The sequence below is a fragment of the Hirundo rustica genome, chromosome 5, assembly GCF_015227805.2.
Source record: "Hirundo rustica isolate bHirRus1 chromosome 5, bHirRus1.pri.v3, whole genome shotgun sequence".
In the NCBI taxonomy this organism is placed as follows: Eukaryota; Metazoa; Chordata; class Aves; order Passeriformes; family Hirundinidae; genus Hirundo; species Hirundo rustica.
This window is the reverse complement of record NC_053454.1, coordinates 6,354,128-6,379,279: the sequence shown is the minus strand read 5'-3', so window position 1 is coordinate 6,379,279 and position 25,152 is coordinate 6,354,128. Positions and strand designations below refer to the sequence as shown.

At 48.2% G+C, this 25,152-nt stretch overlaps 1 protein-coding gene and 1 long non-coding RNA gene across 3 annotated transcripts; one reads left to right on the top strand and one right to left on the bottom strand.

Moving 5' to 3' along the window:
- Positions 1-1,105: 1,105 nt before the first annotated feature.
- LOC120753218 (uncharacterized) lies at positions 1,106-4,928 on the bottom strand. Of its 2 annotated transcripts, none has more exons than XR_005701020.1 (3): positions 4,782-4,928; positions 4,214-4,292; positions 1,106-2,361 (listed from the first exon to the last, which is right to left on the bottom strand). It is a non-coding gene; the product is annotated as an uncharacterized LOC120753218 (long non-coding RNA). The 2 variants fall into 2 exon arrangements; XR_005701019.1 differs by having other exon boundaries at positions 4,218-4,292.
- A 7,687-nt stretch (positions 4,929-12,615) lies between these two features.
- NKX1-1 (NK1 homeobox 1) lies at positions 12,616-18,612 on the top strand. Its single transcript, XM_040064139.2, has 2 exons — positions 12,616-13,081; positions 16,823-18,612. Exons 1-2 carry the CDS (start codon positions 12,616-12,618, stop codon positions 17,617-17,619), a joined length of 1,263 nt encoding a protein of 420 aa, XP_039920073.1. The 3' UTR covers positions 17,620-18,612.
- Positions 18,613-25,152: the final 6,540 nt, after the last annotated feature.

The following is a 25,152-nucleotide window of genomic DNA, read 5'->3' as shown; positions in this document are numbered from 1 at the left end:
ATGGATTGTGCTACAAAATACACCAGCTCACAGTCAAGTTCTGAAGAAGCTACAGTAAGACATCTCATGAAGGTGAATCTCTACATAAAAAGACAAATGCTATGGCTGCATGTTCCCTCCCTGACTACTCATTACAGGGATAGTCACTACCATAATATTATTTATGTTATTTGATATTTTAATATAACTTTAAAGTCCATTTTTTGTCATTTTATGTTGCTTTTCATTACAGTTGGTAGTGTTTTGAGCAATAAAATGGTTTGTGTTGGAAGGGACATTTAATGACCACCTAGTTCCCTTGCCATGGGCAGGGACATCTTCCATTAGACCAGGTTGCTCCAAGCCCCATCCAGCCTTGAACACTGCCAGGGGTGGGGTATCCACAACCTCTCTGAGCAGCTAAGCAGCTAGTTCCTGTGCCTCACCATCCTCAAGGTATTTTTTTTTTTCCCTAATATCTAATCTAAACCTATTCTCTCTCAGTTGGAAGCCATTCCCCCTTGTCCTGTCACCACCTGCTCTTGTAAAAATGTCCCTCTCCATCTTTCCTAGGCTTTCTTCAGGTCCTGGAAGGCCACAATTAGGTCCCCCTGAAGCTTTCTCTTCTCCAGCCTTAGCAGCCCAATACTCTCAGCTTTTCCTCGTAGGAGAGGTGCTCCATACCTCTCGTCACCTTGGTGGTCTCTTCTGGGCTGGCTCCAGCGGGTGGATATCATTCCTGTGTGAGGAGCCCAGAGCTGGATGCAGCTCTGCAGGGGGGATCTCACAAAAGGGGAGGAGAAGGGCACAATCCCCTCCTTGCCCTGCTGCCCACGGTGGTTTGGGTGCAGCCCAGGGGATTTCAGGGCTGCCAGTGCACCTGGTTAATTTAACAGCAAGTGCTACAGGGCTGTCATATATGAGCAGCAAACACGTACCGTGCCTTGGAGGAACTTAACTCCTGTTTGGATTTTACTACTGAGTTAATTTCTATCCTAATTCCTACATGTCTCCTATGACTAGGCATTTTTCAAGCTCATCTCTCAAATACATGTATTAAGTAAAACCTTATTATTGTTTATGGTGTAAACATATTTTTTATTAAAAATTATTTCACAAGCCCATTTTAAAGTTTAATTCTCAACTAATCCAGCTAAACTTGCATATATCTACTAGGGATGACTTACAAGCCATCATTTCAGCATTGTGGTAGAGTCAAATGTTTGACATACAAAAACACTGATGCAAAGTGGCTTCATAGTTAATTCATTTCAGTTCACAAAATACACATTCAATAGTGAGAAGCGATTTGGGAATAATTTGGTTTGTTATTACATTTAACATATTGTGACAGGATTATATAAAGCACACATATTCAAGCTAATTCTTTTCATTTTAACTCCCTCAATTAAACTGAGAATGTATTACAGTAAGAACTGAGCAAAGCCACTTGTACCAAATTCTCACCCGAAGCCCACGAAAACATGCTGCTTTCATTTTGCACCCCTTCCTATCCCAGCCTGCCACCTCCAACTGTGGAAAGGGAAAACCAGCTGAAAGTTATTTAAAATGAAAAATGGGCATAGTCACTGCCAGTGTACACACTTCAGAGTGATCTGTATTTTTCTACTAATGTGACAGACACTTAAAGGAAAGAAGTGAATTCACAGCTACAATAAAACAGTAGCCAAGTCTCCCTTACCCTTATTTTATTTCTAGCAACAGTAATAAAATGGCTGTTTATTGAGCTTTTCTTCACTCTTTCTTTTTGCTCAGTTTCACAATCAAGCAAAAATGTTATTTTTGAGAAAATAAAGTAACTTATTTTATTAAATTATTTTCCTTGCAACTCCACAGTAAGGGACGGCAGAGATTTTATACATTAACAGGTGCTGATTTTATACACGTTCTGCTTTGAGAAATGCTTGGATTCACCTAAAAGGCTGAGGTTTTTCCCAAGCATTTAGGATAAAAAGCAACACTGTAGAAGCACCATAACCACTGAGCACATGTTAATGATGACAAGGCTATGCTAGTTAGTTTAAAATACCCATGAAATCTGAAACACTAACCAAATAAATAAAGCATGTGCATATGCATGGGGTATGGGTTTAGCAGTGCTTCTCCATCCTTGTGAAGCCGTGCAAACACTTTTGAATGCAAGAACAATACAGGTGCATACAGAATATATCCGTACACCCCTAGCTCCCCAGGGGCTGCCAGAACTTGTGCATCACCGAGAACCTACAACCCCTCCCCAAAGTCAGCGATGGAAAGAGATGAGAAACACTTTGCCTTGAAAGCCAGCCCAGGGCAGGCAGTGCTCCACTGCAAACACACAGTGGCAGCCCCTCAGTGCAGCTGATGGAGCTATTCAAGGACCTGGGGAGAAACAGAGTGTCATCAGCAATGTCATTCCAGGTACATCCTGGTCCCTCTGGCCTTTGTGCGTGTCCTTTGGCTGGACTGCACAGCCTTGTGGAGCCCAGCACACCCTGACACTGGACCGAATGCTGCTTCTTTTCTTCCTTCCCTCACATGTGAATTCCCATTAACCTGACTGAATTCCTACATGCATCAGCCATGTGCAGCTTGACCCATTTCCACAACAGCCTTCCTCGTTTAATCCTTCTGCAGGAAGTGTCAGCTCAGATATTTGTTTCAATAAAGTCATTGATTTCATATCTTCACCACTTTTGTTACAGTATTTTGGGTCAGTAGGCCATGTGGCCCTGCCTCATCCAATAGCTGTCTGGTCGATAACTTAAAAAACCTGGGTATTGACTGCTGGAAGAATGATCATGCACAGGAATGGGCCTGACATCAGTCAAACAGATTGTGTTTGGCAACCCAAGGGGGTACAAAGTGAACCTATACTGATAACTGGGTCAGTCTAATAAAGATACATGTGTCATCAGCTTTACAGCAATTGATTCGCTTAAAAATTAAATGGAGATGTGAGTGAAACAGCCTTTGAACTGAGCCTGTGTCAACTAACACCAAGATTCTTCTTGGTTTCAGTGAGGCTTAAAATCGGGGTGTAGGACACAACTGATAGCTCACTAAGAGGAACATGTATCTGGTACAAACTCATCATCTTTACAATTTGGAAATAAAAGTAGGACTAAGGCAAAAAGAACACGTCAGAAACATCAATTTCAAAAATCCTTCTGCTCTTCACTCAGTCTCGCAAAACACTTGGGAAATGCCTGCGTGTACTTGTGTGTTTAAATGACAAGCTGCAACCAGGAACCTGGACTGGTTTCCCTGCCTGAAAAGGCAGGAGCAGTGGTGCTTGTTATCACCTGCAGGATTTTTCTGTGTCCCTTAGATACTAGTGGAATGAAATGTCCCATGGAAACATTTTCTTCTATGCCATAATTAAGGTGACAGCCTAGACAGGTGGAATAGACAACTTTTGGACTTTAACTTCTGGGCAGCAGAATTGAAGCATAAACTTTGTAATTTGGGGAAACTTTCCCATCCCCATCTATTCTGATGTGCTTTCCATGCTAAGTTTATTGTGAGAATCTGACAGCTGGGAATTTTGTTCCCATTCCTTGTTCAGCTGCAGGTGCAGATTATTCTTCTTGTCTTTGTCTGCAGTTGTTTCAATAGCCAGAAAAAGGGAGTTATATTATTTATGGGAAAGAACTATTGTTACAGACAAACTTATATATCAATTTATGATTTCTTCTCCTTCAATTTTTGATATGCTTATCAAAGCAATGTTATATATACAGCTGTAGTTATATTCCCATCATCCAGTGATAAAAACATGAGCAAGTGCTGCTTTCCCTGAACAGATGTTAAACTGGAGCAAGGACTCCAGGTTTGACACACAGCTCTGCTTAGTGGAGAGTGATATCATTTACAGAATGATGCTATTTTCTAAGCAAAGCCCAGTGCAGTTCAGTTATAAATAGCTAAGAATATAGTTCTGTTTGTTATTTCTGTAGCTGCAATTACTGTACTGGCTGACACTTGTTTTTAGTGTTCTGGGTATTGTTGATTCACTACAAAGTACAATAAATATTACTCTTTTAACTACTCTGGGTTTTTTTTTAGCATGGAGGGACAGGACTGGATTCTTTACTACTTTGAACTTCAAGCTGTTAGTTTTACAGCTTTTTTACAAATCTTTTCCCTGGTTTTCCTTAATCTTCAGAAACTGATGCCCCACTGATACTAAAAAAGGTAAATAACAAATGTCACATTATTATCAGCCACTGACTTACTATGCTTTATGGTGTTTTTTCTTCCCTTTTAGGATTCCTGACCAATGGATTCCACAAACTTTTCATCCTGTAAGACTGACAATGCAGATACTGTGTGTCAGGTTTACAGTAATTTTCCCAGCATATACACATCAGCCAACATTGTTTGGATCTTCTCCAGCAATCAATCCAACTGCTTGGAGAATATTACAGCTCTTAATTTAAATTAATAAACTATGAATCAATTTGATTCAGACTCCAAGGTTCCTGGCTGAGAGTTTAAATCCAAGTTTTTATGTTGAATATACAGATAAAATGGGAGTCCTAACCTGCACTTGGCATTCAAATGTCTAAATTAAGAAACAATTCTGTACAGCACAGCAACTCCATTGTTTCTTACCTAATGCAGGGGGGTTTTTTGCATCTGTTCTAAATGCAGAGAAAATGGTTGCAAAATGCTTCAATATACCCACTTGGTTTGGCTATAAATAAGAGGACATGCTTTCAATCTACATTTAGGCAGCCTAAAAAATTTCATTCCCTCCTCCCCAGTATGGAACTGAATAGTGAATCACCACCACTCACCTGGGACCATAGCGTTAAGAGAGGAGTAACTGCATGCCAGGCATGTTTTAAACCACTCCAACCCAGTTACAAAAGCACTTTAGGTAGTGCCTTCAACACTCTTGCCTGAATATACAGGAAGTTTCTCAGTACTGACAGGAGCAGGATTTCAAATATCAACGAGGTCTCACAATAAAAGCATCAGGCAATTTTGCATTCAGCCCCCTCCTGTGTAAATCAGCTGACACAGCCAGCCTAATTTGCAGCACTTTGTAGGGCTGCCCCTTGACTTAACTCTCTAGATTAGATCTAAAAGGGTAATCCTTTTCTTCTCAGTGTGTCTCATATCTTTATCACCTGCATTTCTAAATAAAATCACAAGAGACAGGTGCTGCTCACCCATCTGAGGTTGTCTTTGACAAGAGCGATTCAATTCATAACTATATGAACTACCTACGGGCCTGCTGTGTCCCTTTTAAAACAAGCGTCACCACAAGCAGTGCTTTGGGGACACCAGTGAAGTTCTGCAGCAGATGGGAGAATCCTGGGATGTTGCAGAACTTGGTCAGAAAACTGGGACCTTACTATGGAAAGACCCCGGCACCATTTTCTGTAGCTCAGAGTATCGGCAACACGAGCAACCCGTCAATATGGGCAAATTAGGGATGTGGCAGTTGTCATTGAATTCACCAGGCTTATCCTATCAAGCAATTAAGTTGTTAGGCTGCTGCTTTGGCTTCTTGCCCTGCTCCTGACCTGAAACACTTGGAGACTCAGTGCCAGCCTCCTCCAACTGCCCCACACACGCTCACACTTCCCAATCTCTGGCAGTGTTTGAAAATTACACAGCCATTGACAAAAGCTCGAGACATTTCCACAAACCCATCATGACTGCTAAGTCCTGGCAGCATTGCTTACCTCTTCTATAAACATTAGCAGTGAACCATTTCAGTCTTCTTGTTAATTTACTCCTATTACATAGGAAATAATGAAAGAAACAGGATTTCTTTTTCTCCCTTCCTCCTCACCTGCTGAGTAAGGACCTTCATTCACCCTCAGGGCTGCTCCTGCCTGAGATGCTGTGAGCAGTGTCTGCAGAAATTGTTTCCCATGTCCATCTAGAAGCTTCTCAGTTTTGCCTTTGGTTGGCACCTATAACTGCCTTGGTTCGGCACTGGCTGAGGAAGAGGAGGGAAATATCCATGTTGGATGCAAAGGAAACATAGAGCAGGGCAGACTTGGCTTTGGGTTTCAGCTGACAGCAGAGATAACTGGGGAAGGAACAAATCCTATATCCAACTATAAGAGTTGTCCCAGAAAGATGTCTGCTATTGCAAGAGGTTTTTTAAATACTTCAGCGGTTTCCAGTTCTCAACAAGTACTATCTTATAAATAGAGTGCTGAGAAAAGTATGACAGGAGAGGCCTATTGAAAAATTATGGAATTAAGATGTTACTCGGGAAAAGAAAGGATTAGTACCCTGGCCAATCTAAGCATAACTAGAAAATGTAGGTTTCATCACTCTGTACAAAAGGATGTTGTTCAACACATCCTCCTGTAACTAATAAGGGTAGAACTAATATGAAAAATAACACACCCCTAGAAAAAGGATTATCATAGCAGTAGAAGGAGCAGCTTTTATAATCGATGTAAAATAGGTAAAGCCCTGAGTGTCACACCTAGAATATTGGTTAGTAACGCTGAGCAAGGAGTGAGTTTATAATGGACAGGGTCTGCCTTGAAGTTCATTTGCAGAGAAGTGAATATCTTTGAGATAGAGAAATAGATGTATTTATATATGTGCATTACAATGCAGTCAGTTTTTATTCTTCCTCATGTTTATTTTGTGTACATTCATATATAAACATTTGTATCTATAGAAAAAACCATCCATACATAATGTTGTTTCCCTATATAATCTATTCACAGACATTGATGTTTACACACACATGCATGTGCCATTAGTGCCATTGGGATGTAGGGATACATCTAAAGCCACTGCTTGAAGGCTGTTTAGATGCCAGGGACAATGTCAAACCCCACCTGTGAGCGGGGGCAGAGCATTATTTGAAAGGAGGGTTGAACTTCTTGAACCACCCAAAGTGTCCCCACATCCCAATAACAGGAGGAATTTGCACCTAGGGCCAGGAGCAGGATGGATACAGATGACTTCTTGGGGTTTATTTAGGATGATTTTCTTTCCCCTATTTTCTAGCATTAATTCCTTAATACACATCCAATCTTTTCCCTTCCCTGGCTTCCCAGGAACTGTGGCATCCCAGTGAGAGCCAGACCTCTTCCAGGAGCAGTGGAAGTGCATAAAGGAGCAAGGGGAGATGCTATCAGGGGCAGCACCTGGCTGGGAGATGAGCAGAGCAGAGGTGTGTGCACTGAGTCTGCAATAGCCCTTCTCCTTCCCTCTCGCTCTATCTGAAGTCTGTTGTATATTTGTTACTTCACGGCTCCTCGTCCTTAGATTAGATTTCTCCTTTCTCATTACCAACCTTAATAGACCCTTCAGACCTCATTCCAGCCCCAGATATTATCTGACCCGTATAATTAATTAATTATAGCCCAAATATTATAGATTATTAAAAATAGCATAACTAATAGTGTAATATCTCAAGCTGTCGACTTTAATAGTCAACATTGTCTTGGTCTCTCTTATCAGGCTGGGACACCCGGTGAGAATATTGATTTCTGGTAATTTTAACCATCATCTGCCATCCTGATGGGTAATTGTCAGATTTTCACCAGAGTCAGAGCTCATTTGAAATCGTTAAACCGTCGGCAAGGCTCACAGTTGATCTTAATGTTTCCTTTTTCTCCCCCTTCAATATGTTTCAGCAACAGAGAGGAAAATAAATAGAAAGAGAAAGAGAGAGCAGGAGAGAGCTGCATGTACGCCGGCCATCTGATTTCTCTTATATTTTATTTTTCTATTTACGTGTACGGCCCCCACGATGCAGAGGGGCTGTGCGTGCCCCCTCCGCCACTGCTTCTCCCCCTTTTTCAATCTTCCCATAGAAACAGTAGTAGTAATAATAATAATAATAATAATAATACACTAATGACAATCGAGCCGCTTGTCCTCGCAGCACGTGTGGCTCCCCGGTGCTGAGGCACCCGGCTCGGGAGATGGGGCCGGGATCGAGGGCGCTCCCCCAGCCAGGAAAGACTTCCCCATCCTCGGCTGCTTCCCACGCGTGTCACGGCCGTGCCAGGGCCTGGAGCCGCAGCCCGGGTTGGTACCGGGGCAAGGAGGGGCCATGTCCCCTCTCACCCCCCCTCCCTGCCCCGCATCCCGGCGGGCGGCCCGGGGATGCTCTCGGCGGCACCTCCAGCCAGCAAAACGGATCGGCTTTCGCGAGGTGTGCAGAAAAAAAAAGCCCCTGCAGAGCCGATCCCGGCCGCGATAAGTGACAAGAAGGCACTTTATTAGTATTTTATATAAACCCCCGGGCGCTGGGAGATAAGCGCCCAAATTAGGAGGCGAGGGGCGGGGAGGAGCGGCTGGTTAAACGGGGATCCAGCGGGCTGAGGCTTGAAGGGCGAGGAGGGACCCGTGAGTGCGCTGCCCTCTCGCTGTCCCGCGGTGACACTCGGGGACATCTCCCCCCTCCGCCCCCCTGCAGCGGCGCCCATCCCCGGCTGCCCTCGGGCTGCCGCGGAGCGGGGAGGGAGCCGCACACAGGGAAGGGAACTGTTTAATAGATCCTCCGAGGATTCCCCTAGAGCATTATTTAAACTTCTAATTATGATTCATGTGTGTGATAATATTAATTTAATAATCAAGGAGCTGTGCAGGAAGCATTAACCTCAATTAAGCTCATTACTACTCTAACCTGGAATCCCCAGGGCTTTTAAATCTTCTACTATGAGGACCTGACACCGCATTGATAGAGGGCGAGATCTGCTTCAGATTTTTTTTTTTTCTTTTTTTTTTTCTTCCTAAATCATTTGCCTTCGTGGGTAGAGTTAATTAATTCCCTGATTTTAGCTTGGGGGTGTGTGTGTGGATGGAGGTGAGACGGGGATCCCGGGGTGACCGCTGGTCCTCAGTTCTGCCCTGCACGGGGAGACACCCGCGGGGCACAAAATCAGGATGAGACCAAGAGCCACATGCGAGGCTCAGGGACTGATCCTGCTCCTGCTTGCAGCCCCAGAAGCAAAGCTATTATTATTATTATTATTATTATTATTATGTAACCCGGTCAAAGCAAGATGAATCTCGGAGCCCGATTGTATTTGGAAACAATGTGGACAAGCCCAGAAGCCCAAGGGAGGGCAGACACGGCCGTGGAAAGCCCCCCGCCCGCGGGCAGCGCCGAGCGCGGAGAGACGCGGAGCCTCCGCGCCTGGTGCAGCCACCGGAGTGACCTTCTCGGCGCAGTGAAGGCTGCTAAATTGTTTCACCGCGGCGATAAATGCCCTTAATTACCCGAAGCTCTAGACCCCAAGGGACGGGGAGAGGGATGGCTGGAGAACACTGGAGAACAGTTAAAAAAAAAAAAAAAAAAAAAAATAAAAGTCGCTGAAATATCATTTAAAAATCGGTATTAGCTAATTAAGTTAAAAGCAGGGGGCACCTCGGAGCCCGCAGAGGTCCCAGCCTGGCTCCCTCCTGTGTGAAGAGTGACCTAAGGCAGCAGGAGCCCTCAGCAGGGTCCCACCTGCCCTGCCCTGGCAGAACCAAGGCATCGGATCCCGTCCCCAAATGCGACACCCCGGGGGCACACGTGATGGCCATGGGGCTAGTGGCGTCTCCCGAGAGATGCTGTGGCCACCGGCGCCTTCAGGCTCTGGAAATATCACCTCCCCGCAGGTATAATTCAGCCTAACTACAGAGATAACCATCTCTGCGGCGGGGAGGCTCGTAAAAACGCGACGGTGTTCCGTGTGATTCCCTATTTGTTTCGGAGAAGGAAACGTTTCCGTGGGAGCTTTCCTCAGCAGGGCGAGGGATCCGGACCCAAAATACGGGGACCTGGCCCTGCACGGCGCCCATGCCGCCTGTCTGGGGGTGCCCTGCCAGCCCCTCACCCCCAGCACCCCCTCAGCTGGTCCCGCAGGACGAGCGAGTCAGGAGAGGCTGTTGCTCGTCCATCCTGCAAGGAAAATGGAAAGAGAGGAAGATGGGACCGGTCACCCGGGCCGACCACTGGCGAGATATTACATGTCACAACTCATCTAGGGCCCCATAATCAGCGCTAACTTTCTGGTGAGCAGATAACCAGAGATGGCAGATGGATGGAGATTGCACAAATGAGGCTCTAATTGACAATCAATTGTGATTAGGAGCAATAGAACATCTTTATAACACTCGCTTTAAACCGCCAACAAACAAAAGCGCCGTGAGGACCGGGGGTCCCGGCAGTGGCTGCCCAGCATCGCTGCGCACCCCCTCGGCTCCCGGCGGCGGGGGGATGTGGCTGTCGGTGCCCGGTGGCGCCTGAGAGCCGTGGGGGCGAACAGGAGGGTCCTGTGTTCGGGGCTGCTCCCTAGGGATGCGGGTCCTTCTGCTCGCAGCACCCAGCGCTAACCCGTGAATTTGTGCTGATGTCGCCGCGCCGGGTCCGGCACACCTGGGGACGGTCCCTGCCCGAGCACAGGAGTCAATTACAATTAGGATTTTTTTTTTCTTTTTTTTTTTTTTTTTTCCCCGACAAGCATTGGCCCAGGGTATAAAAAAAAAAAATAAAATAAAAAAAAAAAAAAAAAATATCCTACAACCACTACCCCCAAATAACGGCATTCCAACCCACCATCACCACCACCACCATCAAAAAAAAAAAAAAAAAAAAAAAAAAAAAGAGAGAGAGAGAAGTACAAGTACAGTCCAGTGCAGTGCGACGGCGAATCATACATCCGAGTCACTGGCATCTACCTAAACCACCATCTACTTTTCATAAATAATATTCCCAACGCTGCTGGCAGGAGTAATGCTAGGAAAATTTATCCGAAAGAAAAGATGGGACCAGAGGCACGGCCGGAGGAGGAAGGAAAGAGGAGCTGTTAACAAACAAACCAACAAACCCCTGAGTGTGGGTTCGTGTGAGCGTGTGCACACGCAGATTAAAACTTCGCTCTCGCTGTGTGTTCGGTGAGGTCAGGACAAGGGGGAGAGGTAATTACCTACACATGATCAGAGATTATACATACCATTTCAACCCAGGAGGTGATTTATAATTTAAAGATAAAGCATAATAAAGTCATAAAAGAGAAAGGACACTGTTGTGGTGTCTGATTAAAATCTAAGGGCTGCTGTATAATATATGAGCGGGGGCTGTTGTGGGCTCCGGCTCAGCGGGACTCCCCTGGGTCCAGCCCGCTGATGGACTAATCATGTCCAAGACCTACCAAAATTACAAGCTGATTGTTTTACCCATTATTTCTCCCAACTTTTAATTTCTGCTTTCTAAAGGATCATTGCCCGCGGTAATTGCAAAGGACCTGTCCTTGTATGTGTCACCAGCCTCAAAGACAAAAAAAAATCTAATTTTCCTTTTATGCTTTCTTTATTTTCCTACAGTCCCCCCCCCCCACCTTTTTTTTTTTTTTTTTTTTCCTCTGGCAGCTAATTCAAACTGAGTAGCGATGGAGCGTCCAAAACAAGAATGAAATTGATATGATCAAAGAACACACAACTATACACGAAAGAGAAGAAAATTAGGTAGAGGATGGGAAAACATGTTCTATAATTCACTGACAATTTTGTTCCTACGTCTTAATTTTCTACAGTTAAAACCGTTTTTAATATGAGAGTAATTTCCGAAAGTGTAACTTAGGTCTGGTTATACCTTTACTCCTTGCATGGAAGGGAAAAGACCTTTTCTCCCAGTTACTCTGGATTTATTTATCGTCGCGTTTTGTCTTGTGCCGTTTAAACGTATTAATTTTCTTCTGGCACTTTCTTGGCACTTACATTTGAGATTTAATTGTAATTAATTAGCTAAGGAGGAGAAAGAAGCCTGTGAGGGTGTGTGTGTGTGTGTGTGTGTGTGTGTGTGTGTCCGCGGACACAAGCCTCGCTCCAACCGCTAAACCTCTGTCCACAATTTTCTCCTTTTGTTCTAATTTAATAAACCCAGCAGGGAAGGGAAACAGGTGCTGGGGGCTGACACCTCTGAGCCCACACACACACACACACACACACACACACAATTCGCTTTTGATCATCTAACTCCACTATTAGGGCTGGAAGACCTTAAGTTCCCCGTTTTTGTGTATAATATCTTCTTTATATTGATCCCGCAATTATTTAAAAGAAAGCGTCATCTCCTCCCACTTCTCCAAATAAGGCTATTTAGATGCTTTCCAGATGAGTGGAGGTGTGCTGAAACAGAGCTGACAGCCAAGTATATCACAGCCAACACCATCCTTCATTCGCTCTCTCCTCTCTGCCCCCCTCCCCCCGGCACACACTTTCAACGCGTCTCTCTTCCAGTGATGAAGATTACAGACTATTATGGGCAAGGGATTAATTTGTAGCCAATTACAATCCAGTGCTAAATATGAATGCATAAATAAGATACAGCTTTGCCTCTGTGTGTGCGAGCGAGGGGGGGGGCGGGCAGGAGCGCCCGGCAGCCTGGCGAGGATGATGAGAAGGAAGAAGGAGCAGCTGAGTGGAGGCTCTGAGCCGAGCATCACCTTGTGACTCCCTGCCTCCTCCGGAGGATCCCGGCGGCTGGACCCAGCGCAGCCCCGGGGAGCTGAAGGCAGCGGCTCGTCCTGAGCCGGAGCGGAGCCGGGGAGGAGTTTCCGGATCAACTTCGCCGGAGGAAGGAGGGGGAGAGCGAGAGGGGAGGGCAGGGGGGAGAAGTTGCAGCCGAGAGGGACTCTGCGAAGAGTCATGAATGTGAGCAGAGACAAGGTCGGTGACATCTCCATCCCGGCAGCGGCAGCCGCGGCGGTGACAGCCCCGGCGGCCGGCATCGGCGGGGAGCCCCGCGGCTGCCACGGGGAAGGGATGGACGGCCGCGGGGAGCAGCGGCTCTCGGCCGGCGGCGAGCTGCCGCTCTACTGCCCTGCCAACCGGGACAGGCAAGGGGACAGCCAGAGCAACACCCCCGGACAAGAGGGGGCAGTGGCCGCGCTGCCCATGGTGCACAGAACCACCTCCTTCTCCGTGCTCGACATCCTGGACCCTAACAAGTTCAACAGCAAGCGGCGGCACTGCGCGGGCTTGTACAAATCGGCGGGGACCGAGTTCGCTCTGGGGGCGGAGGATAAACCCGAGGACTCAGGGACGGAGCTGGCCGAGCAAAAGGCTCTCGCCGAAGATTTCGACGCGTGCAAGAAGTCCGCAGAGCTGATCAGTAAGTAGGTCCGGGGGCTCGGAGCCCCTCCGAGCCGGGGGCTGCCCCGAGTTCCCCCGACAGGGTCTGGCATGCTTTGACATCTCATCCTTCCCCCGCTGGCAGCCGGGGCGCTGCGGGCAGCCGGCTCCGGGGAAGGACAAACGCGCCCCGCGCTGCTGCTGCTGGATGTAGAGAGGTGGAATTCCGTGTTAGGCGGAGGGATGGCAGGAGGGGAGCCGGGCGCATCCTCTCGGGACAGGCCTGGCTCCGCTCCCCGCGTGGCCGAGGAGCTCGGAGGGACAGCCGGAGCTGTTCGTGCCCCCTGGAGCAGCAGGATCAGCCCGGGGATGCCGGCCTGGCTGGGGTGGGGAGGAACCCCGCCATCCTCCTCCTCCTCCTCGCAGGGACGGCCAGCGCTGCCTGTGAGCTCCGGCTCAGGTAAACTTGGAAGCGGCTCCTCCGGCTTCGGACGGCCGGAGCCCCGGCCCCGAGGCTGCGAAAACCCTCCCTTGGTACCCGCACCTCGCCTGGGCCCCCCCAAGCTTTTATGACTTTGTGTCTCTCTTCCCAGCCTCGGACCCCTCTCCCGTCCTCCCCCCGCCGCTGCCGCCCGTTGCTCTGGGCGACAGATTCAATTTTCTCTCTCCCCTTGGCTTTTTTAGGACAAATCAGACTAATTGTGACAAAATGCTGGTTATCTCTGGAAAAACAATTAAATTCCTTCGATTACATTTAAGGTAAAATGTGCTTAGCAGCGTAAAGAGGCTGGATAATGGGGAAAATCGCCCCAGAGTGGCATGTAGGACTGCTTGGATCGATATCCTATTATCGAATTGTGCATATCTCTTTCAAGCACCTTGCAAACTCTTCCCTAACATCTAAATTATAGGGTCAAAATTCGGATAATTACTCGATTAAAACCTATTACACTTATTAGGGCTCGCTATTGATCGGGAATTGCATTCGACCCAAGCTCTAGATTGCTTTTTCTTTCTGGGTCCGAATATCCCAACTTTCTCACCTCTAAACACCGCGACTCTGGGGATCGCGGAGGCTTTCCGGGAAAAGGCGGTCGTTGTGGAAAATATCTATAGTTATTCCATGTCCAGAGAGGGGAAAGAAGAGGCAGCGAGCTGAGGGGATAAACTTCTCGGCTTAGGAAAAAAATAATTTCTCTGTCTGGGGAGAGAGAGGAGGACTCGAAGGTTTCCAACCCCGCCATAGCGGAACTCTGTCAAGTAAAATTAGGCAGCGAAAAAGGTCTAGAATCTGCTCCAGCCCGAGCCATGACGCATTTTTCATCTGTAAAGCTAAAGCAGGAATGGGGCACTAACAGAATTCAAAAGCGATTTTTAAAAGCGGTGCGGTGCTGGAGTAATTATTACTCTAAACTCATCTGACTTTCGTCATATTAAATAGATCTGGGCGACCAGAAAGACCGACGAGGTTAATTTATCGCTAATCTCACACTTCTATCTCCAGACAAGGAGAGAAATCCAACTCCATCCCTTCTCTGAAAATAAACGTGTTTGGGGGCATCGCGCCGCTCTTCGCCCGCTGACAAGTTCCCCGGACACTCCACACAAGGACTCCTTCGGTCACAACACCTTGGTGTTAGGGCAGTGGCCAGGAATAGATCTGGGACTGCTCGAAAAATCACGAAATTTAATTCTTCTCTTTCCCCATCGTAATTAATATTAGTTCAAGTGGTGGCTTAGTGTAGGGGAAGTGTTCTGAAAAGTAGCTCTGTTCAGAAAAGTACCAACCCCTCCGAAAAATGCAAAGGCTTTCTGGCCAAAGGAGAGAGAAAACAGCGCTCGTCACTTGCCGCTCGTAAAACTATTTAAACGTTTAAAACAACAGTTCAAACTCCCCATTAAATTACCCTTTAACCTATTCCAGAAACAAATTAACAAGCCCGGCGTCCAACTCCGTCGCCAAATCTTATTCGCGTTGCAATTTTTTTTTTTTTTTTCCTTAAAAAAATTTAGTTGACCAACGGCTGGGATCCCCTAGACGGAAAATTAAACTCCGAAACTGCTAGCTGCAGCTTCCCGGTCCGGTCCGTGTGTGGGTGCTGGAGCTGCGCTCAGCCCCCGAGTCTGCCCCGCAGGAGCAGCTACACGCACTTTTTATAAATCGTTGCTGCAAAAAATTACGCCCTGAGATTTCTAGCAGGTCCTACAGGTTGCAGGACGCTTGTCTGCGCTCATTGGGTCTGGCAGGGAGAAAATAGAGCCGGTTCTCTTCTGTTCGGCGGCGATCACCCGTGTTTTTCATGCTCGGACCTGAACAGAAAGCTGGAAAGGGTTCTTAATGAACCGTAAGTTATGAAGGGATATTTTCGGGGTGTAAAGGACAACAATACTCTGCCCTTATTTCTGCTACTGAACCAGCCATATCTGAAATCAGCGCGTTGAACAAAACACACTTTTAAAACCACCCCTAATTTTACATGCGGGAGTTAGGGAGTCCGGGATTAAAACCAACAAACTGAGGACGGGATAAGGGTGACAGGGCAGCGATTCATTTCCTATTCGCGTATCTCGGTTAACCAAATTAAAGGAGTCCTTGATTAGGGGTTCCCAGAGCAACAGCCCCGTTGCAGAAGTGAGAGGAGGGAAGTTTAGGAGTGTCTGAAAGCACCGGCGAAAAAGGACCGTCCTCAAGGGCCTGTGCCCCCGACCTGCCCGCGGGGCCTCCCCCACCCCGTCCCGAGGGGAAGGGTTCTCCTCTTGCTCCCCCAAAGGAGCCCGGGCCCGGCCAGGACGGGAAGGAGCCGGTTCTCGGGAAAACGCCATTTGCTTTCAGGCTTCATAATGACAGAATCGTCAGCACAAGTCCAATAGCCTTAAATATCGGATAATTACCCTGTTCTCCGATGGAGACCCGTTAATTGGAGCATAATATAAACCCAAATAAATTAAATGACCGTTAACTAGTTTGTACATTGCACAAAATGAGTTTAATTAAGTTTGTATCTGCTCTGCTAATCAATACAAGTATTTACTCCACTTTAATACTTCCATCTCGGGAAGTGACAAGAGGTCAAACCAGACGCAGGAAGGGTTAAAAATGCCAGAGCAAAACCCAGCAAATCACCCATCGATTCGGAGATTTCCGTCACTAAAATTGTTAAGAGGCACTTTGACATCCCCGCCGCCCGCTCCCCAGGCACGGCAGGCTCGGCCCGGGCAGGGGCTGCTCCCCGGCCGCTCCTCGCCCCTACCAGCGCCCCGCTGCCCTCCGGGCACCCCGGGAATACTCTCCCTGCCGCCTTCCCAAAGGCCTTTCCAGCCCTCGGGTGTTCGGTGGGTGCGCTGGTGGGAAGGGGGGTACATCCCCTATCCCGGCCAAGTCTCGGTACCAGCTCTTGCCGAGGCAGCGCTGGCACAGCCAGCCCGGGCCGGACAGCTCCTTCCCGGCCTCAGAGCTGCAGTTCCGAGCCCCATCCCCTGCGCTTCTGCCCAACCCGACCCCGGCTCAGGGCGGCAGGAGCAGCCCCCACCCGAGGGGCCCGGCCCGGCCGCATCCCCACGGCGGGCGGAGGGGCCGAGGGGGCCGGGAGGGGCGGGAGGGGCTGCCCCGCTGCCCGGGCACCCCAGGAGCAGGGGGGACAGCGGGTGGGCGAAGCCTCGGGGCGAGGGCTGCCGGCAGAGCCCGTCCGCCTCGGGGGCAGCACCGGCGGGGCTGGGGGCGGGCGGGGCGGGGTTCGGGTCGGGCGGCGAGCCCTAACAGCGGCTGTCGCTTGGTCCGCAGAGGACGGGGAGCTCTACAAGGCCGAGGAGTGTGACCTGGACTACAGCAGCCGGCCGAGCCGCAGCCCCGACAGCGAGCTGCCGGACGACGAGGAGCTGTGCAGCGAGGAGAGCGGCAGCACCAGCGGCAGCAGCGGCAGCAGCGGCAGCTCCGGCCCCGCGGCGCCCGGGGAGCCCGAGCCGGGCCCGCTCCGAGCCGAGGCGGCCGAGGCGGGGATCGTCCCTCCCCCGGCGCCCCCTCCGCCGCCGCCGCCGGCGCCCGTCGGGGCTCAGCCCGGCCCGCAGGCCAAGCCCAAGAGGAAGCGGACGGGCTCGGACTCCAAGTCGGGCAAGCCCCGGCGGGCGCGGACAGCCTTCACCTACGAGCAGCTGGTGGCGCTGGAAAACAAGTTCAAATCCACGCGGTACCTGTCGGTCTGCGAGCGCCTCAACCTGGCGCTGTCCCTCAGCCTCACCGAGACGCAGGTGAAGATCTGGTTCCAGAACCGCCGCACCAAGTGGAAGAAGCAGAACCCGGGCGCCGACACCAGCGCTCCCACGGGCGGGGGCGGCGGCGGCGGGGCGGGGGCCGGGCTGGGCGGCGGAGCGCTGCCGGGGGGGCTCAGCCCCCTCAGCCACTCGCCGCCCATGGGAACCCCGCTCTCCATGCACGGCCCCGGCAGCTACGCCGGGCACCCGGCCGGAGGCTTGGTGTGCGCCGCCCAGCTGCCCTTCCTGCCCAGCCCCGCCGTCCTCTCGCCCTTCGTCCTGGGCTCCCAGACTTACGGCGCTCCGGCTTTCTACACTCCGCACCTATAAGCCCGAGGCTCCTTCCTCCTCCTCCTCGCTCCCGGCTCCTTCCCGCTGTGCCCGCCGCCCCTCCGAGGATCGCCCGGCCGGGCCCTGGGGCCGCTCACCGCACGAACCCCGCACCCGAGGGGTGAAACCAAGAAGCGACCGGGGGAAAGGGACAGCCCCGTGTTCCTGCGACCCACCCGGGGGGGTGAAAGGAGCCAGGGGCTCCCGGGACCCCGCGGGAGGCTCCCACACCCTCGGGCCTTTCTACGACCCTTTTTGTACGCGATGTGTCCGGACTGCGCTGCTGAGGGAAGGAGGGGGAGAAACCTCCCTCCCCCGTGTACATACAAGTAGATGTAAATCATCGTTACCCGTTATTTTTATTTTCACCGTCCCTCGTTGCTATGTGGGTTTGGTTAATTTAATAATTATTATTAATATTATTTGCCTTTGTTTTTATTCTGGTCTGGCCACTAGCGAAAGACTTTAAAAGAATAATAATAATGAAAAAAAAAATATTATGTACCCATTTGACTCTCAGGGTAAGACGGAGAACCATCGGTCCTGTCCCTCGACAATGCAGAAGCAAAGATGCGCCGCTCCCTGTCACGGTGACCAGGGATATTTTTTACAGGCATCACTGTCCATCCACCCCCGAGCGGGGCCGGGGCTCCTGCCCTGGTAAGGGCGGCAAGAGCGGCTCCTGGGGTGCAGGGCTGTTTTTTACGTTAATAATTTCTGTATATTTCTGGTTGTTACGAGGAAAAAAAAAAAAAAAAGTTTAAACTTTATAATTAATGTATAAGACGAGGGAGTAATGAGCAAGGGGTGATTAAAGAGAGCACTTTGTTTGCTAAACACTTTAAATCAATCAATAAACTCTAAAGAAACGGCGCTTTCCGCGGTGGCGACTCCCTGGTTTTCGGGTGAATCTTTGTAAGACGAGTTTCCTCTGGAAAACGCCTGCCTCATGAGACGCTCGGAGGGATGTCTTGCATCAATCATTCTTTTTCTTTTCGTTTATTCTGAGAGCGTATTTCTTATACGCGAATAAACTTTATTCTTCTTTTACGAGGGAGGGTATTTCCCTTCTTAGTTTTCTTGTTAGCATTTTCTTAATTGGCTTTGCCGATTTGTGCAATATTACGGACAAAACAAAACATGTTTCCGATGATGGGAAGTCCGACATTTCGGATTTATGTAAATTTAGTACATCAGCTCTTTCATTGAGATTCCACAACTTTAAAAATAAAAATAATCTTTTCATCGCCGTTCCGCTGAATACTTTTAAAATCGTATCAAAGCTGGTCTTTTATAATACTTTTTTTATTTTTTTTTTTTTTTTACTTTCAAAGGAAAAGTCTATAACCGCCGTGAGCACTCCGAGGGGGCTCCACCGGCCCAGCAGCTCGCAGCCCGCTGCCGCAGGGATGCTGTTATCCCGTTTTCCTCACTCCCTGCGTGACTCCAAAGCCCACGCCAAAGAGATTTAATTTTCCATTAATTTTTGGTGGGTTGGATTTCGTTTGGTTTGGTTTTTTGGTGGTTTTTGGTTTTGGGTTTTTTTTTGGGGGGGGGGGGTGGGGGGTGGGGTGGGGGTAGAGAGTGGTTGTGGTGGGTTTTTTCCCCCTCGGGAGCATTCTAAGAAACCGATATTTTCCTGGGGGATTTTTAGGTAGTAGAGCATCCCCTTCCTCTCGGCACCTCCGTACCGCTGCCCCCGCCAGTGCCGAGGGTCCCCGGGGTGCCGGGGTGTGCGGGCTTCGCTCCCCGCTCAGCTCCTTTCCCCTGCTCCCTCCTGGCTCCCACCTGGGAGTGTGCAGCCGCATCCCGCTTCCTCACGCCCGCTCTAGAACCGGAATCAAATATTTCAGCCCTCCCTGGAAATAAAATCTGCCGGGACCGCCGATATCGGAGAGCAGGGGCGAGTGCAGCCGGCTCCAGGCTGCAGACCCGGCAGGGTGCGGGGTGCAGCAGCCTGCGGGAGCCGCGGGGAGGATGCGGGATGTTCGAGGTAATGCGGGATGCTCCGAGTTCCCACTTCCCCGAAGCATAAACAAGCACCAGAAGTCTCTGACCAGACTCATTTGCATTCGTGAAAATAAGAACTTTTACGATGAAAGGTGTTCTGAAGTAAATTTTCAGGGAAAACACGACAAGTGGTAATGCTTGGAGCACTGCTCTGCACAGCTCTTACAGGTAGAAGAAAACCAGCTAAACTGGGAAAGCGGCACTCAGGACATTCTCTCACACTATGCCGTCTTGCACCAGGTTTGAGTAAGTGACACCAGCAGCCAGACTGTTAACTGAGGTGAGGCATGACACAGCTGAATAAAGAGATAATTCAACCCCTGTCTGCACTCCGGGAGCTCCAAGCAGTTCCCTGCCAGCGGGAAATAATTTGGCTCCAACAGGAGCTGCCCAGAGCTTCAGAGTGCATGATTCCCCTATTCCAGGCCGGTTAGCGTCCTGCCAGTGAAACCTGTTCATGTGAGTATTATTACTCACAGCTGCTGGGTGAAGGAGTCAGCCTGAGATTCCCGGTCATTAAATGCGATTTAACAAGGCTTCTCACTTTTTATGGCAGTGCTGAAAACAGAGCTGCAGGTATCTTTCTCGGCATAGTTTAGGAAGTTATTGATAACCCTTGCTCCAATGCCTCATCCAGCGGTCTGAGATCATAAAATTCTAGAGCTAAATTGCACAGCCTCAACTCTAGTGTGTGTCCTCAACTCTAGTGTGTGTCCCTCCCAGCATGCAGCACCTGCAGTGCTGTAGGGAGTGTTTTACACTCGGCTCACAGGTACTGTCTCTGTCCAGAGGGCATTTGGACCACCAACACAAGAGCCAGCTCAAATAATGCTCCCTGGACCAAAACTCTGCAGCTGGCTCATGGTGTTAGATTAGAGTTTGTGGCTGTAAACTTGACAGTGAGAAGAGTGATGGTCTCGACACAGGGCAGCTGTTGAGGAACATTTCAGGTGTGAATGCTCAGCCCCCGGTGTGCTAAAGCAAAATGCTCTCACCTGCCTGAACCTCCCAGCTCCATCCCCCGTGTTGCTACTCGCTGACTCTCTGGCTCTGCAGGAGAGTCAAACAGGGCTTGATGCAGCATTTGAGGCTGTCCCATTAGGCAGGCACAGAAAGCCCCCACAGTGACCTCCCAGCAAGGCCCAAAATCCAATTCTCGTGTGGTGCCTGTCTGATGTTCCTGCTGCCCTGCACACCATGCCCAGTGCCCTTGCACAGGGTTCTTGGAACTCATTTTTCATGAATTATCAACGAGCCCTGGAACAGAGCAAGTAGAACATACTGATCGAGGGGATGGTGGTTATGACACAAGCAGGAGATGTTTGTTCTGGTTCATTCTGTCAGTAAAATTATTTTTTTAATTACTTTATTATTTATTCATAAAATTTAGTGTTAGGGGATTTGGAACATCGAACACATCCAAGGGGACATTGAGCAAAGCATTTTTCAGAGGACAGAATCTCAGCTCTGACAGAGCAGCACATTGAGCCTGATTCAATGTGTTCAAGTCTTTGGCATGTACCAGAGATGATCTGGGGCATCAGCATATTTTTGGACTAATTCCCATGAAATCAATGTTAAATCCAAGGGTGTAAACCCGCATTAGTGAAAAAAGATTCAGACATTAACTGCATCTTGCTGTTGTTCACTCTGTGAATTACTGAGGTTGAGAAAAGGAAACAGCATCTATTTTACTTCATGCACTTCAGCTTATACCAAACAAGTTTCAGTTGTTCAGTAAAATGTCTTATAGTCAATAGAAAAAAAGCACATAAATACAAACAGATATGTTCCAAACAACTGAGAGAGAACTGCAAATATTTTGAAATATTTTGTGTCATTGATTTCATTCAGCAGTCGATGTCTCACAAAGTCATTGCAAACCAGTCCTGTACTATCACTTGCAAAAATTCCTTGGGTTGTTTCCACTTGAGCAGGGTGCAGTGAGTTACTTTTTTTAATTCTTAGAGGTTTTTGACACGTATTTCAGACCTTCTGTTCCAGACTGAACTCAGTCATGTTATATGTTTCTGGTCTTACATTACACACGTGAAATGTTAAAAATAAACTTTGTCTGTATAAACTTAAATCCATTTCCCAAAAATACACCACTATGTCTACTTGTAATCTGCTATATCAAGAAATATCCATTAGTTCCTGTATTACATGACAAAATAATTCTGCTTGAACAGTTGAATTTAAGGAAAATTATTTTACAATGTCAGGTATTTCTGGTCTTCAGGTTCTGTCTCAAAAATAACCAAGTAAGTACATTTATTGTGGAGCCTTTCTTAAGAGCAAATAAAAGAAAGATTTTATATATATATTAATATTGGAAAATTTTCCAGACTCTGGGAGGTAAACCAAGGCAGAGGACAGAGGAACACTGGGGATGAAGGGGACAGGCAAGTAAACCAAGAGGGTCCTAATCAGTTTGTGGCTCAAAGTGGGTTTACATAAATGGTTTACACAAACCACATTCTGTATCTGGTGGGGTTTTTTACTTCTTTCCCTCTTGCTCACACACTCATGTTCTGTGCCATATGCTCTCGTTAAACAGACATCTCAGGTGGACAGAATGGGGCTGTCACAGCGAAAACAACCCTGACAAGAGAAGAGCTCTTTCTTCTTTCCTGATGCTGTCTGGCAGAGATGTGAATTCATCATACAGAATAAGCTTTAAACAGGTTATTACAGCCTTGGAAAGCTATAGCTATGTGCCCACTCAGGAGAACTCCTGTTGATGCTGGAAATCCCATGGATGCACCCTGTATCGATAGAGAAGCAGCCAGAACACTGAGCATGGCCAGAACATAAAAGTCTGGACATGCAGGGTCAGGAAATATCTGAACATGATTTACTAATTTATTCCTATGATGTGACACATGTTCAGGTAGCTAAAGCCAGCCAGGTCTACCCTAAGTGATAGACTTTTTTTTACAACACAACTTCCAGATTTTCTTCTCTGCAATGACACAAACCAGAAACATTTTACAGTGACAAGAAAGGAGAGATGACACCACAGCAAAGAACTGAAATATTGTCACAGTTACATTTATGTGGGGTGGTGGTTTACACAGCAAATATTCATCCCCTTCAGTAAACTGCTGCTTTTTCAAGAGAAGCAAAACATTTCTACTAAACTTAGTACAAACAAATCAATTATTGCTTTTTTCTTTCTTCATATATTTTTTTTTCTCTGTATCCACACACATACATTACAAGAACTCATCCTGCACATGCAGGAACTCTTTCCCACCTTTTCACTGTAACACAGGTAGAGTGACAAGTTTATTTCCGGTACCTTGGTTCCCAAAGTCTGCAGGAGGGGAGGACAAATGAAGGGAGAGCATTTGAATGAGGTGCTGGTTGGGCTCCTCCAACCCCTTGTGTTGACTGAGAGTTCATAGCACCAAGCTGCACTCTCAGTGACCTGTTAAATGTTTTGAGAGTTGTGATTAAGGATGCTCTTTGGGCCTTTAAGCACCAGCACTGTGCCTTGTAGGGATGATTTGGAGTGAAATACTGTGTTTGCCTTGAGCACGCTCTGCAGCACACCTGATCACACTCACCTCTGCTGCTTCTGCTCCAGCACTGAGGAAAATAACCACTCGTGCACATGTGGAAGCAGCATTTAATTTCTGCCCTAGTGAAACCGTGTGGGAGACTCTCTGGTGGTGCTGTTAGCCTTCAGCTGCCAAAAATACTATTACAAAAATTCAAAGATATCGAAAAGCAATTTCCAAACAAGCAGGATCATATATTATATTTCCATATACCTTTTTCAGTGCATGAGGATAAGAGTGCCTCCATAATGGCATTATAAATACAGCAAATTAATAGTGGATGCAATGCAAACACCTTGTCATTATGAAATTGGAATGTCATCAGAAATGGTTATTCAACAACCCCTTTCAAAGCAGCCAGAAGCCTAATGCTGCTCATTACATCTAAACTAATTAGCACCACATGTAAAAAAAATTAATAAGATTTTTCTTAGCCCCTCAACAGAGAGGATTCCTCATGATAATGATAATGCACTTGGCACAGGAGAGCTGGCTTTTCTCTCAGTGCACTGGCAGGCAGAAAAGTAAGGGGAAGTCTACCCAGAAAGCCAAATGATGGTATTTCAGTCACATTTAGAGATGGAGAAACAGATTGTGCTGACATAAGCCTAGCTCAGTTTGCCCAGGCTCTGGTGCAGCCTGTCACCAGCACAAACACTCCATGCCCTCCTCCCAGCATGGCAGAGCCTGCTCCCCCATCACTCCCCTGAGCTGGCACGGCATTTAGGCTCTGTATTCCCCAGAGCCAGCTAATAGGAAAGGCTCAGCAAGGACATGAATCCTTTCCTTTCTCCACACAATCAGCTTTGAAGAAGAGGAGGGAAAGCATCAACTCAGAAACATGAGCAATTAAGGGATCTTTCTCCTTCCTTTCCTTTAGGGGCAGCATCCGACTCCCACATCCAGAAGAACAACTTTATCCCACAGGTCAGTTTTTCCAGCTACCAGGCAGCCCTAGCTCTCATCCACATGTAGGGGATGTCCTAAGGTACATTAATGCTTAATTTCTGGGGATGTGCTAAGTTTTGGGATCTTTAGCATCTCTCCCAGCTGAAGGGGTGTGGAAGTGCTGCTGGATGGGGAGGATTCAGATTGGTTTGATTTAGGCTGCTGCTTTGAGGCTTTCCCCTCTTTCTTAATTCCTTCAATTTCTGTAGAGGATTTTGTAATACCATTACCACATCCAGTAAGAGGGATGCTCCAAGGGCTCTGAATGTACCAGCAGGATCTAACGTCTCTCATTATCCTCTCAGAACCTTTTTAATCCTCCTGGTGTCCCCATCCCACAGCCCAGCAGGTGCCCAAACTCTGCCCTGATATGGCACAGCTGCAGCATCTTTGGCTCAGGCTGCCATGAAAACAGCTAAACTGGGAGAAACCCACCAGGAGCTTCCCCCAAACCCTCCAGCTGGTTGCAGGGGAACTGCATTTCAGTGGGGTCTCTTGCCTGAGCTGTGGTGTTGGTGCTGGGCTGTGCTTGGCTTTGTAGCTGATTCTCACCCTGATCTCTCCTTGCCGACTTGGCTCCAGACCTGCCTTCAATCTCGGTGAACCTTCAGATAACTGGTGGCTGACTGTTCCTATTGCCGAGATTGTTTTCTTGTTTGGGGGTGTGTGCTGGTCCTTTCTTGTCAGGAAGGACATTGCCCCGATTTTCACCTTCAGCTCCTGGCTTACCTCTCCCTGACACCTCGACTCTCTTTGTTTTTTCTTTCTCACCTGGCTATGCATTAACTTCCCTCTGCATTCCCAGCACCGTTGAGCACTGGTAACTTGGGTCAGAACTTGATTGTTTGCAGATACAAATTCAAGCGTTATTTTCACCCAGGAGCAGAATGCTGTTAGTTTTTTAGGGTATATTTAAATGCAGCTGTCCCAGAGCATCCTAGAACAGACACATGGAGAAATTGCTCTGCAGAAGTTACCAGAGTAACACCCTTCTCTCTGGCTCTGGTGT